Source organism: Protopterus annectens, chromosome 6.part0, assembly GCF_019279795.1.
Source record: "Protopterus annectens isolate FY-2018-M chromosome 6.part0, PAN1.0, whole genome shotgun sequence".
Classification (NCBI taxonomy): Eukaryota; Metazoa; Chordata; order Ceratodontiformes; family Protopteridae; genus Protopterus; species Protopterus annectens.
Genome location: NC_056737.1, coordinates 412,419,239 through 412,435,319, shown reverse-complemented (window position 1 = coordinate 412,435,319; position 16,081 = coordinate 412,419,239). Strand labels below are relative to the sequence as shown.

At 37.6% G+C, this 16,081-nt stretch overlaps 1 protein-coding gene across 1 annotated transcript in view; it reads right to left on the bottom strand.

Moving 5' to 3' along the window:
• RYR3 (ryanodine receptor 3) overlaps positions 1-16,081 on the bottom strand; it is a 3,250,282-nt gene that overhangs the window by 1,855,655 nt on the left and 1,378,546 nt on the right. The window contains exons 20-21 of the mRNA XM_044074157.1: positions 3,764-3,980; positions 2,337-2,441 (exon numbers count right to left, since the gene is read on the bottom strand). Of these exons, the coding sequence (XP_043930092.1) occupies positions 2,337-2,441; positions 3,764-3,980 (322 nt within the window). The remainder of the gene's footprint in view (positions 1-2,336; positions 2,442-3,763; positions 3,981-16,081) is intronic.

The following is a 16,081-nucleotide window of genomic DNA, read 5'->3' as shown; positions in this document are numbered from 1 at the left end:
AGTTATTTATGCCAATTATAACTGGACAAATCTAATTTAAAATTATACAAAATATTGATAACATATAAAACTAACTCTAATGCAAGATATTGGAATTTCATAGCAAAAGGATGTCACACTAATCTATCAATTGAGAGTAAAACAAATCTTTTATGTTCTGTTAACTTAACATTTAATTTACAAGTATGGAAAATATTTACATAGAAATATATTCACAGGGCATTTATTACACCTGATAAACTAGCCAAATTCAATTTACTTGATAAATCCATTTGTTGGAGACGTTCTTTAAACTGTAAAGCTGATTGGTCTCATATGTATTTTTAATTGTATTAATATAAAAAAAATTCTGGGAAGAAATTACTATTTTTCTCCAAGCTATATTCACAGATACCTTTATTTTAACCAAATCTTTAGTCCTCTTAAATATTAATACTATTGGAATGAATAAAAAAGATCTATACCTACTTTGGTCCATACTAGCTGTGGCAAGGAAATGTATAACTAGAAAGTGGAAGTCTTCACAAGGACCTACTCTGGAAGAATTCTTGAGATTGATGGAAGAAACAGCAACATTAGAAATCAAGTTGAAGGAATCGAGAATTTCACCTAAAACATGGACAAACAGTCCTTGGGAAAAATTTGTAACTCTTATTGAGACATTAAAATGAACCCTAAATAATTAATGTGTAACTTTATACTTTATTAATTGAATATTATAAATTTTTGTTACTAATTTTATATATTTTATTAATTTTTCCCCCTCCTTTGTTCAGGTCAATTGTACATAGTGTATATAAAGGTTTATAATACTTGTTTATTGATGATTGTATTGTTAAGCATTATATTATTTGGAAAAAAAAAATATTTGAAAAAAATGATTGTAACTAAGGAAATTATTCTTTTGATCACAGATATGGGATCTTAATTACCTAGACATAGTAAGGCTTTACTAAGTTTAATGTTATTGACTGCCAAAAAAAAAAAAAAAAAAAGAAAAAAAAAACAATTACTGGAAAATGGAAATCAAAATGTAAACTAACTGTAACTAAAGTACTGCATATTACAAAGGGGATAAAATAATATGAGTGGGATCTTTACAAAAGGAAAGGAGCAAATTACACACAGATAAAAGGAATTTATGCTAAGGAGAAGGAGTGAAACTTAAGGGAAGACAGGAACTGAGTAATTCATATAATGCTGGAGTGAATGAAAATTGTTAAAAAGAAAACATTTGTATACTGCATGAAATAAAAATGGAAATATTGCAGTGCTTTTTTTTTTTTTTTTTTACTACTGTATGTATACCTCTGTCACTTTAAAAATGTCATGTTTAATAAAGGTGTTAAAAAGGCTGCAATGGCTAAATTTCCTTATACTTGGTCATTTTACAAACTAACATTTTTGACAAATGCAAGAGTATTCTTAATCACTTCCACAGGTAGAAACTGCATAACTATGTGAAACAAATTCAAAAATATGGCAATTGAGAATGTCTTTCACCAATACAGTATTTTATGCCCAAAAAGAAATTAAGTGCTTTTGTTTCCCACACTTAGGACATTTTCAGACTAACGACTGCTAAAACACTAAAACATCTGATAAAATATTCACTTTAAATAGCATGACACAGACTTCCAATTAAATGACTTAAAAATAAATAATTAAAATATATGACATACACATATTAAATGAGCATTAAGAAATTTAATTGTTTTTGCATTTGGCTTTTAACAGTCATTTCTAAATTATAGCGTCATTTAATCTTGGCTTCCCATTAAAATTTAACATTTGCCATTGGCATTCTCCACAATGTAAATCATTTTCTACATTACCCCTCCATAAATTCCAATTTCCATGTTTTGCATCAGATAAAAATATATTTCTTAAAAATCTTCATTTTTCTAAAGGCATGTTTAGGCAAGGCATTTTACAGTTTTCTTTCCATATTGCATATGTATATTTAAAAATTTGTACATTTACCTTTCTAGTTGTACGGCCAACAAGTACATAACAAGTTATGCATTCTGCCATACATACCACTGTGAGTGAATTTTCAAGCAAAATGCCCACCTTGACTATATGTCTTGGTAATATTGTGCTATAATACAGTGGGCAAATCATCATAAATTTACATCATTGTCGAGTTCCACAGGTATAAGATAAGCATTTCATATTACTTATCAAACTGAGCACCACAGTAAGTTGGGTGTTACTCAAAACTTTACCCAAATTTCTATTTCATCTCTTGTTTAAATATTCAAGAATGGAAAGCAAGCATTAAAGGGCATGATAACAGAAGAAGAACTGAGCAGTAAAAGCTAGTGTTTCCTTACCTTGCCATATGTCCAGCCAAGTTCTATTTTGTTCATAGCCCAGAGTTCATGAATATTCTCTGCTAGTTTGTCTCTTATTTTTTCAAGATGTGGTGGCAAGACAATCTATTTAAAATTGCAAATAACATACCTTCTTAGCAATGTATTATTAACCAAAACAAATAAGAACTAATATTACTTTGCTAGAAACATCATAAATTGTTCAGCTTTATCACTGCAAGTGGCAATGCAAATATTACTTTTATGTGAAGCACACAGAAGCATGCATTAGTATCATGTATTACAATAAGCAATGCAGACAGGTACCCATATTATTACATATGTTTCATTATAAAGCTTACTTATGAACCTCACTGGTTTATTTTAAAGCGTTTCATGGAAATATCACATTGAGTGCATAATAATAAATTTTCAAGCAAGTCCTCGGTATAAGAGGTATACAGGCAAAAATATACTTATTTTTTCACAAAATAAATAAAAAAATAAATAAATAAACTGGAATGACCAAAGATGAATGAATAGCCCCACTTATAGATATAGCATACCATATAATACCAAACCTTTGCCCTAGAAGTTTCATATATGCATTTGTAATAGGACATATATTTGGGGGTAGTATGAGGCATAACAGGAATTTAAAGATGCTTGCAGAATGTCAGTCTTTTTCAATCATTGCAAGATTTTACATTGTAAAGCTCATTTTGATTTGTCATAATATCACAGAACTCTCTAGGACAACATACAAGTTATTTCTCTCTGCTGTAAGCTTGATATAATCTATACATGGTAGCTTAAAGTTCACTGTGATACATGATAGTGCTATCACAAACAGCACAAATTAATATATCCCATTCATTGAAATTTCAGCAAACAATTACCTGCGTTATGAACATTATTTAATGTCTATCAGCATCTTAAGAAATAAGAACAAGAACATAAGTGATCAATGACAATTATCTGCTGTGTGAATGGTTTCTGAGATATGGCAATTATATATGTACTAGGACTGAACACCTATGAACTACATATAAAGCCATCTAAAAAAATCAAAAGAAACATTTATCTTAAAAATAGATGCATGTGCTACATCAGATTTATGTATACCATTTTTACATTACCATTCAATAAAATCCTAAAGTTTTTATCTAAGGCTTGCTTTACATATTTTGGCTGTGCTATGGACTGCGATGTACTGTTGCAGTTATCTATATATAAATGCATTTAGCATAAATCAGCTTTTTGCTATATAAAATACTTCTTCAATCATGATATATAACCATTTTAAGCATTTCTGACCTGTATCTGTGTTCCTTGAATCTGAAAACTTACACAGTGGCATTAACAGAGCAGAGGTAACAAACTGGATGCCACAATGACTTGCACAGGCTTAAGCTTAATAAAGGAAATTAATGATGCAAAGTTCATACCTGGCTAGTGTCAACAGGGCAAGGAATAAAGGAAGCTTGAGAAAGGAACTCTGTTGTGCCAAGTAAATCCCTGACTTTGTCATTGTCTCGTTTGTACTCTTTGACAGGTTCTACTCTCATCTTCTCTTTTGGAAGCAGCGCTTCATAGCATGGAGCATAGCCAGCTGGAGGCAAAAACTTGAATTCTCCATGTCGTCCTCCCAGAAGGAAACGGGCTCTAAAGTAATCATGAAAAGGAAAATATGTCATTACATTGCTTTCCATCTTTCATTAAACCAATCTTTTACTTTGCATCTTCATAATGCGTGCTGCATTTTCATTTTTTAAAATATTCAGATACTGTAAATGAATAATCAAATACAAGTAAAACAGACATTATATATTTTTATATATACATATATATATATGTATATATATATATATATATATATATATATATATATATATACATACATATACATATATATATATATATATATATATATATATATATATATGGGTCTACTTCAGAATGTCGACTGTTCAGAATGCTGACTTTCATATGGTCAACACCATATGACTGACATTCTGAAAGACCAACATCCTGAAATAGCACCATTTACCTACCTGTAAACACAGTAAAACTGTGCTATGCAGGGGGAAAGCCCCCCCTGGACCCCCCACATCCCCCTGCTACTTAAATATTATCACTCCGAGATCGCACTACAGTGCAGGAAAGGGGACTCTCCCAGTCCGCACTGTAGCGGGATCTCCGCAATCATTTGTTGGCCTTTCAAACGTTCGCTCATATGGTGTCAGCCATATGAGTTTCAAACATTTGAAAGTTCGAACAAATGAAGGGCTCTCATATATGTATGTATGTGTGTATATATATATATATATATATATATATATATATATTTATATATATACATATACACATATATATATATATACACATATATTTATATATATACATATATATATATATATATATATATATATATATATATATATATATATATTTATATATATATACATATATCTATGCTGTCTAATAATATACTTACATTCAACTATTTATAACATATTTTGTGGTTAGAACTTTACAAAACATGTTTGATGCAGTGCTTTAATATACAGTTTTAAGTATGGAAACTGTAACCCACACCTTTTGTCTGAATTTTAGACATCTTATAATCTGAAATGCTTGGCTTATGTGGAGACCAAACAATTTTTTCATTCTTCTGACCAATCATTTATCATTTATTAAATAGCATCCTTGTGACATGCTCAGAAATAATATTTTACACAGCAGGATAAATTTCAGAAGTATTAATTTATGTTATGGGGTAACCCTTTCTTTTTCCTACTAACTGAGATGACTGTTAGTCATACTGTTTATTTTATTTGTCTAAACCAGACCAATTTCTTTAAAATCTGATGAAATCTATACTCCTAAATGTTTCATACTACCTTCTTTCACCTATACTCTACTTTATCTTAACGTGTTTGTGGTTCATATTCATTGTAAAATATAGACGTTTTGTTTAAATTAAAGTACCAAAACTTCTGAAAATATATTAAAATTATATAAGAATGTTTAAATCACTTGATGGTCTGGTAGGGTAATTAAAATACTATCTGTAAACAGATTTATTCCGTAATGAGACATTTTAAAGGTACTAATGCATTTTATTCTACTCCTGTGAAGATTATTGCTAAAATGCATTGGTTAATGTGATTTTTATAAATGATAAACATATTTTGGAATAATAGTAAATATGGCTATTTTCCAAGATGGTGGAATCAATTCTTTATCTTTCTGAAGCTGAAAAAACAAACAGCCTAATTCAATAAACCCTAAACAGTCCATTTTTACCATGTGCATGGTGCATTGCAAATATGGTAGCATAGAGTTTTAAATTCAGTAAGCTCCATGCAGAGGCGTGCACCACCGGCAAACAAGGTCAACACTGTGGCATGCTAATTACAACATAAACAGCTGAATTACATGCTAATCAACAAATCCAACATGGTGGTGCTATTCAACAAGCTATAAAACAACCATGTAGACTCAGTGCTGGTTTTCCTAGTGAATTCCAAAACCTACTGGAATACAACCATGGGAAGGAGCCTACATGGAAAGAATGTTAGAGGCTGCTGCTGCTTTCATTTATTTGTATGTGCAACAGGCTGAAGCCTTTGCTGCTGCTGCTGCCAATAGATCTAGGCCAAGAAGGAGAAGAGTTTTCAGGCCTGTTAAACATTTCACAACTTACATGATGTGGAAATTGTACAGCAATACAGGGTGGATAGGGACACACTACAGGAACTCTGCAACCTGTCATCCTCAACTCAGAGCGAGGGCAGACCGAGGGGACTCCATCCCAGTGGAGACAAAGGTATGTTTAGCACTTAGAATGTTAGCTACAGGTACCTTTCAGAGACCAAAAAGGGAAATCTTGGGGTTGTCACAGGCATCGGCATCCAGGATCCTCCATCATTTCCTGAATGTTATGCTCAAACATGCCAGTGACCACATCTATTTTCCCTGTACACCTGAGGAGATGGACAGAAATATGCAGGAGTTCTACCATGTAGCACACTACTCTAAACTACTGGGTGCCATAAACACCATTGCACACATATAGAAATTAAGGCACAACCCAGGGAACAGGGTAGGCTCTACATAAACAGAAAGGGCTACCACCCTATTAACTGCCAAGATGTGTGTAATGCCAAGGGAATCATCTTGAATGTGTATGCTGGTAACTCTGGCAGTTAGCACAACTCACATATCTGGTACACCTTGCAACTGTACCAGATATTTGTTAGGGGGGATATCCCACAGGATCATTTATTGGGGGATGCATGTTATGCACTGGAACCGTGGCTGATGACACCCATTAGAAATGCACACAAACCCATAAAGAGGCACACACTAAAACCAGAAATATCATAGAGCATATGTTTGGGCTGCTAAAGTCATGGTTCCAGTGCACAGATACATCTGGGGGAGCCCTGCAGTGCAATCCATGGACATGTACTGAATTACTCACAGTATGTGCCATGCTACACAACATCATCCTGAGAAAACAGCTTCGGCAGGATCAGCAAGAGGAAGAAGCACACATTCAACCACCAATGCCAAGGTCACTACAGCCACAGGCAGATGATGAGTCAGAGGGGGAACCACCAGCTTCTGTAGGTGTAGGCAGATGTAGGCATGCTCAATATGCCCTTGCATTGGCAAAGAGATAATGCATAGCACACTCACTCACCACCTAGGGGCCTAAAACCTTCTTCCTATGTACATACATATAGTAACATTGATGCCAGGCAACTCTCACAACCTTTGCCTCCCCATGTATTGGCTGTGTACTGCTTGCATCAGGCAGAGTCAGCTCTGAAATAAAACTGTGACAACTGTTGCATGTACAAGGTAAGTCTTGAAGCTGGAGTGCATTGTGTAATGATATGAATGAGTACCATACTCTTGTTTTTACTTGGTAGTGAAAGCAAGTAAAAGGTAGGAGATGTGTACAGAAATGACCTTAACATGTGACAACAGAGACCTATTTGACTTATATGTGCAGGCTGGATAAATGTACAAATAACAGTTATATGGTGTCATATAACTGTAGATGATGTTGCAGCTGGTTGTATGAAGAATGATTTGATTTCTTTGCTACAAAGCTGTTTGTGTGGCAAAGAGGGATAAGGCACCCTTACTGTGTTCTGAAGGTTCAGTGGACTGAGAGATCAAATGTAGACCTCTGTAGAAATACCTCATGTGTACTAACATTTTGTAGTGTGCATGTCATACATTGCTTTTACTCATTTCAGCTACTTTTCCTTTGTTTTTTTTTTTTTGTCTTTATAAGCCAAAAACCAAAAAAATGTCCAAAAAAATAATACCAAAAACAAAAAGACCATACACCAGGAGGCCAAACCAATGCAGGAATGATATCAAAACACTCTTAAGTGTACTGAACTTTATTAACTCTGCTTTTCATCCAAAAGGACTTCTTCAGAAATAACCAACCATTACAAAAATCCACTTAAATACAACACTAACATAATTAATTTCCAATTAACTTCCTAAACAAATTAACATTTAAAAGCATATGAACATACAAAAAAACATTTGTAAAAATAAAATTTTAAAAATATATAAACATTCATTATAATGTTCAGTCTGACCATACATCTCCACTCCCTCAGAAAACATGTAATGTTAATATTTCCATTCAAACCAGGATGCTCATCAGCCTTAAACCTAATTTGCCACAAGTTTTTTTCTTTTTTCTAAACTGTTTTTTATAATTTCCAACCCCTTCTGTCCTTGGGGACTTGTTCTAAAACATAAAATAAAACCTTTTTGTAATGTTCACATGATACACTGTGTTTATAGAGGGCATTGTCCACATCCCTATGCTTAATGTTATAAACATGCTCTTTAATTCTTTTATGGAGGGCTCGGGTAGTCATCCCAACATAAAATGCCTGACAACCTGTCCACACACTAATACATACAGCTCCAACACTGTTACAATTAAACCTACCCATACTAGAAATAGTTCTATCTAAATGACCCAATAAAAGAAAGGGGCCCTCATGGATGAACCTACATATAGAGCAAAACCCACATTTATATGTGTCACAGGTTTTGTCTGTAGATATTGACCCTACCTTAGTATTGTCATCTTGCAAAATGGTTTTTATGTATGCTTTTATTTTTTTGTCATTAACTTTTTTAGTTTTTGAGGGGGAGCAGTTTTTGTGTGATGTGGTGGCAACCACAGGAATGGAGGAAATGAGTGGTAGATTTGGCTGTGCTTCTCTCATTCATTTGAAGTGCAGCAGTGTGCAAACTGGACAACTGGGTCACCAGGAAGCAGACAGGACCCAGACAGTCAAAAATAGAAACCAGATGCATTCAATTAATTCTATTGTCACTGCCCAAACCTAAGTGGTGTTGCACGGCGGTTAACAGAGAGATCTTAAGAATGATTATTAAATTATGGGATGTCATGTAACCAGTCTTGTGACAGCAGTTATAAGTATAGGGCTGGAGTACAGATGGTCCTGGATTCTAGTACAGAGCGTGCAACCATTTATTTACTGTTGTGACACTCCAGTTGATAGCAATGAACTGAAACATGAACAGGTGTTATTTCAACTTTCTTGTGTCAACAGTTGTAAGTGTAGAACTGCCGTACACATGGTCCTGGATTCTAATACAGGATATTCTATACACTTTTACTGTTGTTCCACTTCCTATTATTTTAACTCTCACTTATAACACTTTAAATAGTGGAGATGATATTAATTATATGTATGAGGGATGAGACACTGTGATTGTGTTATTAGATTAACCTTCCAGTTGCAATTATTTCATTCCTCACTGCTTGGCACTGATGCAGTCTGCTTAGCATTGCACAAATGCTTTGCTCAGGTGTGCGCACTCCAGTAAATGCAATAAGTGGAATTGGCAGGAAAAAGTACAGTTGTGTACACTTACCATAAATGTAGATGTTCGAGTGTATTCACTGTTGCAGTCATCACATTTGGGTCATCTGCTTGCAGTAGCCCTCAGTAAGCCTGATTAACAAAGTCTTGGGTCCTGCATCGGTTGCTGTCTCTTCTTCCGTGACATCAGGTCGTCAGGGGTATAAAACATGCAGCTGATGCCGTTACGTCAGTTTTTCTTGCCATAGATGTCAGGTGCCCCCCTAATGGAAAGCAATTAAATCTATAAATATACAGGGTTATACCTCCAACAAAAAAGCAAATACACCAGAAAGCTTTTAAGCATAGTAAAGGAGAGTAGAGGTATAGCCAAAAGAAGTAAGGGGACTGGAGGGAGGGTAACCAGGGCTGCAACAGTGAATGCACTCAGACATCTACATTTATGGTAAGTGTACACAACTGTACTATGTTCTTCATGTTTCACTGTTGCAGTCATCACATTTGGGTAGAATCCCAAAGCTAAGGATGGGAGGAGGAATTTAGATAGCATTAGGACCAGCAATAAGGCCCTGCAAGACTGCAGTGGTAAAGCCAGCTCTGGATTTAGAGAAAATTGGCAGATGGTAATGCTTGGTGAAAGTATGTACAGAACTCCAGGTAGCAGCTTCTAGGATGTCCCTGGTAGGGACGCCTGTGAGAAAGGCTGTAGATGTAGATGCAGCCCTGGTAGAGTGGGGTCTGATCCCTTGTGGAATAGGTTTTCCATGGTGCTTATAGCAGAAATGAATGCAACGGCCTATCCATTTAGAAATAGTTTGCTTTGAAATAGCCTTCCCCTCTGCCCCTGCAGCAAATGCCAGCAGCAGTTGTTCAGATTTCCTTTGAAGTTTAGTCCTGTCCAAGCAGAATCTAAGTTGTCTGTGCACATCTAAGGAGTGCAGTATCCATTCCCCTTTGTTCTATGGATTAGGAAAGAAAGCTGGTATATGAATGGACTGATTAAGGGTCACACTGGATACCACCTTGGGCATGAAAGAGGGGTTGGTCCTGAGGGACACCCTGCCTGCATGAAAGATGATGAAAGGCTCCACTGCCATAAGGGCCTGTAATTCAGATACCCTTCTTGCTGAAGTGATTGCTAAAAGGAAAGCTATTTTCCAAGAAAGGAATTTTAAATATGCAGTAGCAGCTGGCTCGAAAGGAGGAAGAGTGAGTTTCTCCAATACAAAGTTAAGGTCCCAGGCTGGAGTTGGAGCTCTCCTGGGTGGTCTTAAATTTTTGGCCCCTCTGGGGAACTGCTTGAGCAGTGGATGAGAGAAGATGGGAGGTTCTGTGTTATAATGAGCTGAAACGGCTGAGGCATGAATTTTGATGGAGGAGAAAGACAGGCCCTTGTGAAGCATCTCAGTTAAGTATTGTAAAATCTGAGGTAAATTGGGCACTGCTGTACTCATTCCTTGAGATTGGTTCCAGGCACAGAATCTTTTCCATTTTTCAGCATAAGATTTCCTAGTACTAGGCCTCCTTGCCTCTAAGATGATATCCATTGTCACTGGTTTACTGAGGGATGGTAAAGGAGAGATTAGGTAATTAGCCAGGCTGCTAGGTTCAGTGTTTGAAGCTGAGGGTGCAGAATCTGGTTCTCCTGCTGAGACAACAGAGTAGGAATCTGAGGCAGGTGCCATGTGGCCAACAGTGACACACTGGGCAAGAGGGGGTACCAGTGTTGGCGTGGCCAGTCTGGTACAATCAAAATCATCCTTGGTTTATCTTATTTGACCTTTAGTAGTACTTTGGAGAGCAGAGGCAGAGGAGGAAAGGCATAAACTGATAGTTTTTTCTAGCTGAAGGACAGCACATCCACTTTCCAGGCTTGTTTGTGTGGAGTCCTTGTGCAAAATTTGTCCAATTGATAGTTCTGGGGGGAGGCAAACAGGTCTATATCTGGGCTCCCCCATTTGCTTGTCAACATGCTGAAAATTCTTGGTTCCAGTTTCCACTCGTGTGGATCCATGAGGTTTCTGCTTAGTCCGTCTGCCAGTGTATTTGGTTTTCCTGGCAGGAACTGAGCTTGTAGGTGCACTTTGTAGCTCAAGGCTGTTCCACAATGCCATGGTTAGTCTGCAGAGGGGGTAAGAATGTGTCCCCCCTGATTATTTATGTACCACATAACAGTGGTGTTGTCCGTCTTTACCATTAATTGTCCTGGAAGAATGCAGTCCTTGAAGGCTGTCAGAGCATTCTGTACAGCTAGCATTTCTTTTTGATTGATATGCAGGTGCATTTGACTTGGGTTCCATTTGCCCTGAATGCACTTCCCTGCCAGGTGAGCCCCCCCATGCATAGTCTGATGCATCTGTTGTTAGGGTTTGGGCAGCAGGGGGTAATGTGAATGGTAGTCAATTGTTTTGGTGGCAGGCCTTTGCCCACCAAAGGAACTCTAGGCGTAGGCAAGGTATGATAGGGATCATTGCTTATACATCCTGAGAATGTTGACACCATAGGCTTTTTAGATAGCATTGTAGTTTCCTCATATGCAGTCTTGCATATGGAATTAGAAGAATGCAGGAGGCCATGAACCCCAAGGCTTGTAGTATTTGCCTTGCAGATAGCAGGGTTTTTGTGGCCACTAGTTTGAAGTAGGTAGTCAAATGAATTTGTTTCCCTGGCGTGAGGAAAGCCATCTGGGAAGTTGTATTCAAGCTTGCTCCCAGGAATATAATTTGTTGACAGGGTACCAGGTGTGATTTCTTTTTGTTTATGGTGTACCCCAAGCAAGTTTGCACCCTTTGTACAAAGGCCAGATGATTCAAAAGTATGTCCTGGCTTTCTACCTAAGTTAGACAATCATCCAGGTATGGGTATATTTGAATATTTCTTTGCCTGTAAAATGCAATGACTGGAGCTAGGCACTTTGTGAATACGCTGGGAGCAGTAGATAAGCCAAAGGGCAGTGCAGAGAACTGATAGTGCTTGTAGCCTGCTTTGAAGCATAGGTATCTTCTGCAAGAGTCCCTGATTGGGATGTGCAGGTATGCTTCCTTTAAATCTAGTGTTGCCAACCAGGTGTCTTTGCCTAGCATAAAGAGCAACTGGTGAAGAGTCAGCATCTTGAATTTTGGAATCACCAAAAAGATGTTTAGAGTAGACAGGTCCAGGACAGGACACCATGAATTGTCTTTTCTGGGTACCAGGAAAAGTCTTGAGTAGAAACATTGTCCCTTTTCCTCTTCTGGTACCAACCGAATAGCCTCCATGCTTAAGAGAGAAAGTACTTGTTTTTGGGCCTCTGCCCACTGATTTGGGGGTAGATCTGGCCACCTGCTTGGTGTTGGTAATGTGTGGAATTGAAATCTGTATGCCTGGGATACTATATTTAAAACCCATTTGTCCTGGGTAATGAGTTCCCAGTTCTTTGCATGAAGAGCAATCTTTCCCCCCAAAGGGGCAGTCTGTTGAGAAGTGCTTGGAAGTTTTAAAAAGAAGTTATTGAGACAGTTTACCATAGGGGGAGTTTTATTACTCCCAGACTTGGAAGTGGAGGCCCCCAACTGCTTAGTCCTCTGTGTACCCTGGGACTGAAGCCTGGGAGCTCTGCTGGATCTGGGTTTGGACTGAGAAGGTCTGGAAGAGGCAGGAAAGGACCAATTCTTGGAAGGCCAATGCCTACTAAACCTTGGAGGTTGTACTTGTAAAAAATTGTAAAAAAATCTTTAACAGTTTGCATAGATTTAGCTTTTTCCTCCATCTTTTTAAGAACTTCTTCTGCCTTGTGTCCAAACAGGCGGTCCTGGTTTAAGGAAGCATCCAGTAATTTCACTTTAACATGATCTGGCAAGGATTGCTCCTTAAGCCAAGCATGCCTTCTAAATATAGACACAGTTACAGCAGCTCTGCAAGATGCTTCTAGTGAATCAAAACCACATTGCAAAGTATTTTTTCTAACTTGTTCATCTGAATGCAGTAAATCCTGTAAATCCTTATTTTCAGCACAATCAGGAATCAACATAATTTTCTGTTTAAGCAATCCAATAATATGCTGCTGATACTTTAACATATGAAACTGGCAGTTTAAGGCCCTAATGGCCAAAGTTGCAGAAGTGTATACCTTCTTACCCCATCTATCCAGCGCCCTGGAGTCTCTATCAGAGGGGGTAGGATTTTTGGCAGTAGTAGCTTTAATGCCCTTGGGTCCCTGTGAAATGGTCTCAGGATCCGGAGTAGGATTTTTAAAAAAGAACTTGTGAGAGTCAGGGACCCTGTAATACCTATCAGGTTTTCTGGGAGCAGGAGGTAAAAAGTCAGGGGCCAAGCTAGCTTCTGAAAAGGCATCATCAACAATGTCTAGTACAGGAGGTATGGCTAAAGGCCTGTGCTGGGGCAGGAGTAAGAAATCCCTAAGCTTCTTTTTAGAATCAGAGAAATTCTGACTTTCCCAACGAAAATGCTCCCTGAGAGTATGCAAGGTTTCACCAAAAGAGAAATCTTCTCGGGGTGAAGAAGAGGGAATAGAATCCTCAGCATCAGAATCCTCAAAGGCAGATAAAGGTAAATCCTGGTCATCAGAGGAAACAGAAAATTCAGAATCCTGGTCAGAAGTATCATAAGCAAACTCAGTCCTAGGTCTCTTAGAGGGGGAAGGCTGGCTTCCCCTGATTAAAGTAATAAGGTCTTCAGCCATTCTTATCATTTGTTTTTTAGGCATAGAGGCCTGACTATGTGGTCTGGGCATCAGTTTTCTAGGCATGGTCCGAGTTTTAGGCCTTGAAGAAGAACATGGCGTCGGTTTAATACACAAGTCAGTAGGTCTGACTACACCCTCAGAAGCCGGTGCCTGCACAGTGGCTCAGGACCCATCCAAGGTAGAGACATCCTCAGGTTCCACAGTTGAAGCATCTCGCGGCATGCAGGACTCTGAATGGGTCTCAGTAGAGGTCTGCGAATCTGAAGTAGCGGGTATCAGGGGCTGAGAAAGCACCTCACTGAGTACCGGCGAACTGGCGACTGGCTAAGGAGAAGCATTGTCGGTAGCTTTGGACCTTGGCGGCCTGTCTCTGTCTTTATCTTTGTGTTTTTTTGGAATGTCAGTAGTCGGATGGCTTAACGAAGACATATCAGAATAATTGAACCGAGCAAGAAAATATTTACAAGCGAAAATATACTGATTACAGATAGTTCGTGGTTTCAATAAGGCACTAAACCGACAGCGAGGTATGTTGTGGTCAGGGCCTAGGCAAGGAATACAGTACAAATGAAAATCTTTATGAGGTATTTGCTTTCCACAAGTAATGTAATTATTTATTTTTACTGACATCGGTTTAGAGCAAGAAAAAGTTTCCCCAACGGGATACTTGGCTTTTAGTTGAAGACTTTGGTTCTAAAACTCGAAAATTAAAATTTCAGGAGTCGGCCGACCGGCACTTGCAATCTGCTTCTGCTTCGGGCACCGCACGGCAAGAAAGACTGACATAATGGCATCGGCTGCATGTTTTATACCCCTGATGACCTGATGTCATGGAAGAAGAGACAGCAACCGAAGCAGGACCCAAGACTTTGTTAATCAGGCCGACTAAGAGCTACTGCAAGCAGATAACCCAACTGTGATGACTGCAACAGTGAAACATGAAGGGAATCATCAGTCTCCATTGCTCTAGGTCTGCTGGTAGACATGGCTGGCATTAGTGGGGAAGGTGCCAGATTTAGAGCACAGAGGTGGGGTGTCCAGGAGTCCAGGATATTTATTGTACCCGTAGTAAACCACCACAGCCACAGGCTTCTTTAGGGGGACTACTCTGGCTTCCAGTACAAGTCTGATACTTGGGATAATTATGTCCAGGTCTCATCCAGCGCCACCGGTATCCTACGCACTGGAGAGCAATGTAGGTATCATTTTAATGACCCACACAGGAGGAAGAGGGATACTCTTGACCATTGGTTGTAGGAATTTAGGACTGTGGACATCCCATAGCTGTGTAAGTAGCAACTAAAAAGAGCACTTGTAAGACTTAGAAAGCTTAATATAGCCAAGACTGACATACATAATGTTCTTCTGTTATTTTCTGTTCTTTCTCCAGCTGCAAGAGATGGGGAGTTCAATGTCCAAGACTATGAAACTCAATTGGAGGGAATGAGGGAAGCAACTGTTATGTATGCAGTAGAGGAGAAGTGTTAGTGTAGTTTTAAAAGTTAAAAATGGCTTTTTGGGTATTTTATTGACTTGTATCAAATTAAGCATGCATATCCCAACTGTAAAAGCAAGTATGCATGCATTAGTCTGTAGGACAAACCAATTGTAAGAGTCCAATATTAGACTTCAGTAAGAGGTTGTGGGTTAAAATACCACAATTCACAACTATACATTATTGTTATTTCTTCAATAATATTTACATTAAATCAAAGACTCTGTACCAGTGGCACAAATGCCCTGCTGTAAACTGTAATCTGTTTAATTGGACCACACATATGTGCAAAATATGCACATTTCAAGGATTACTTGCAGCAATCTGTAGTATAGTGTTTATCTCTTAGGAGCTATAATTACATGGAAAATAGATAATAGTTGTATAACTGTATTAATGCATTGTATATAACATATGATGGTACTAATTCTATCTCATTTTTTTCTCTCACTCCAACAGTTATCTATTGTTTTTATTTTCTTTATTTTATTTTAATTTTATTTTTAAAAACAATTTGTATTTTTATTTCATTTTATGTTTAAAAATATTTTTATTTTATTTATTTTCCATTTTTATTTGTATTACGTGTCATCAAAATGTGTCCATGTCATCCATGTATACCACATCACTAAATGCTCCACAGCACAGTGAAGTAGTACAGCCCCATTGGATCAACTTGCCCCCA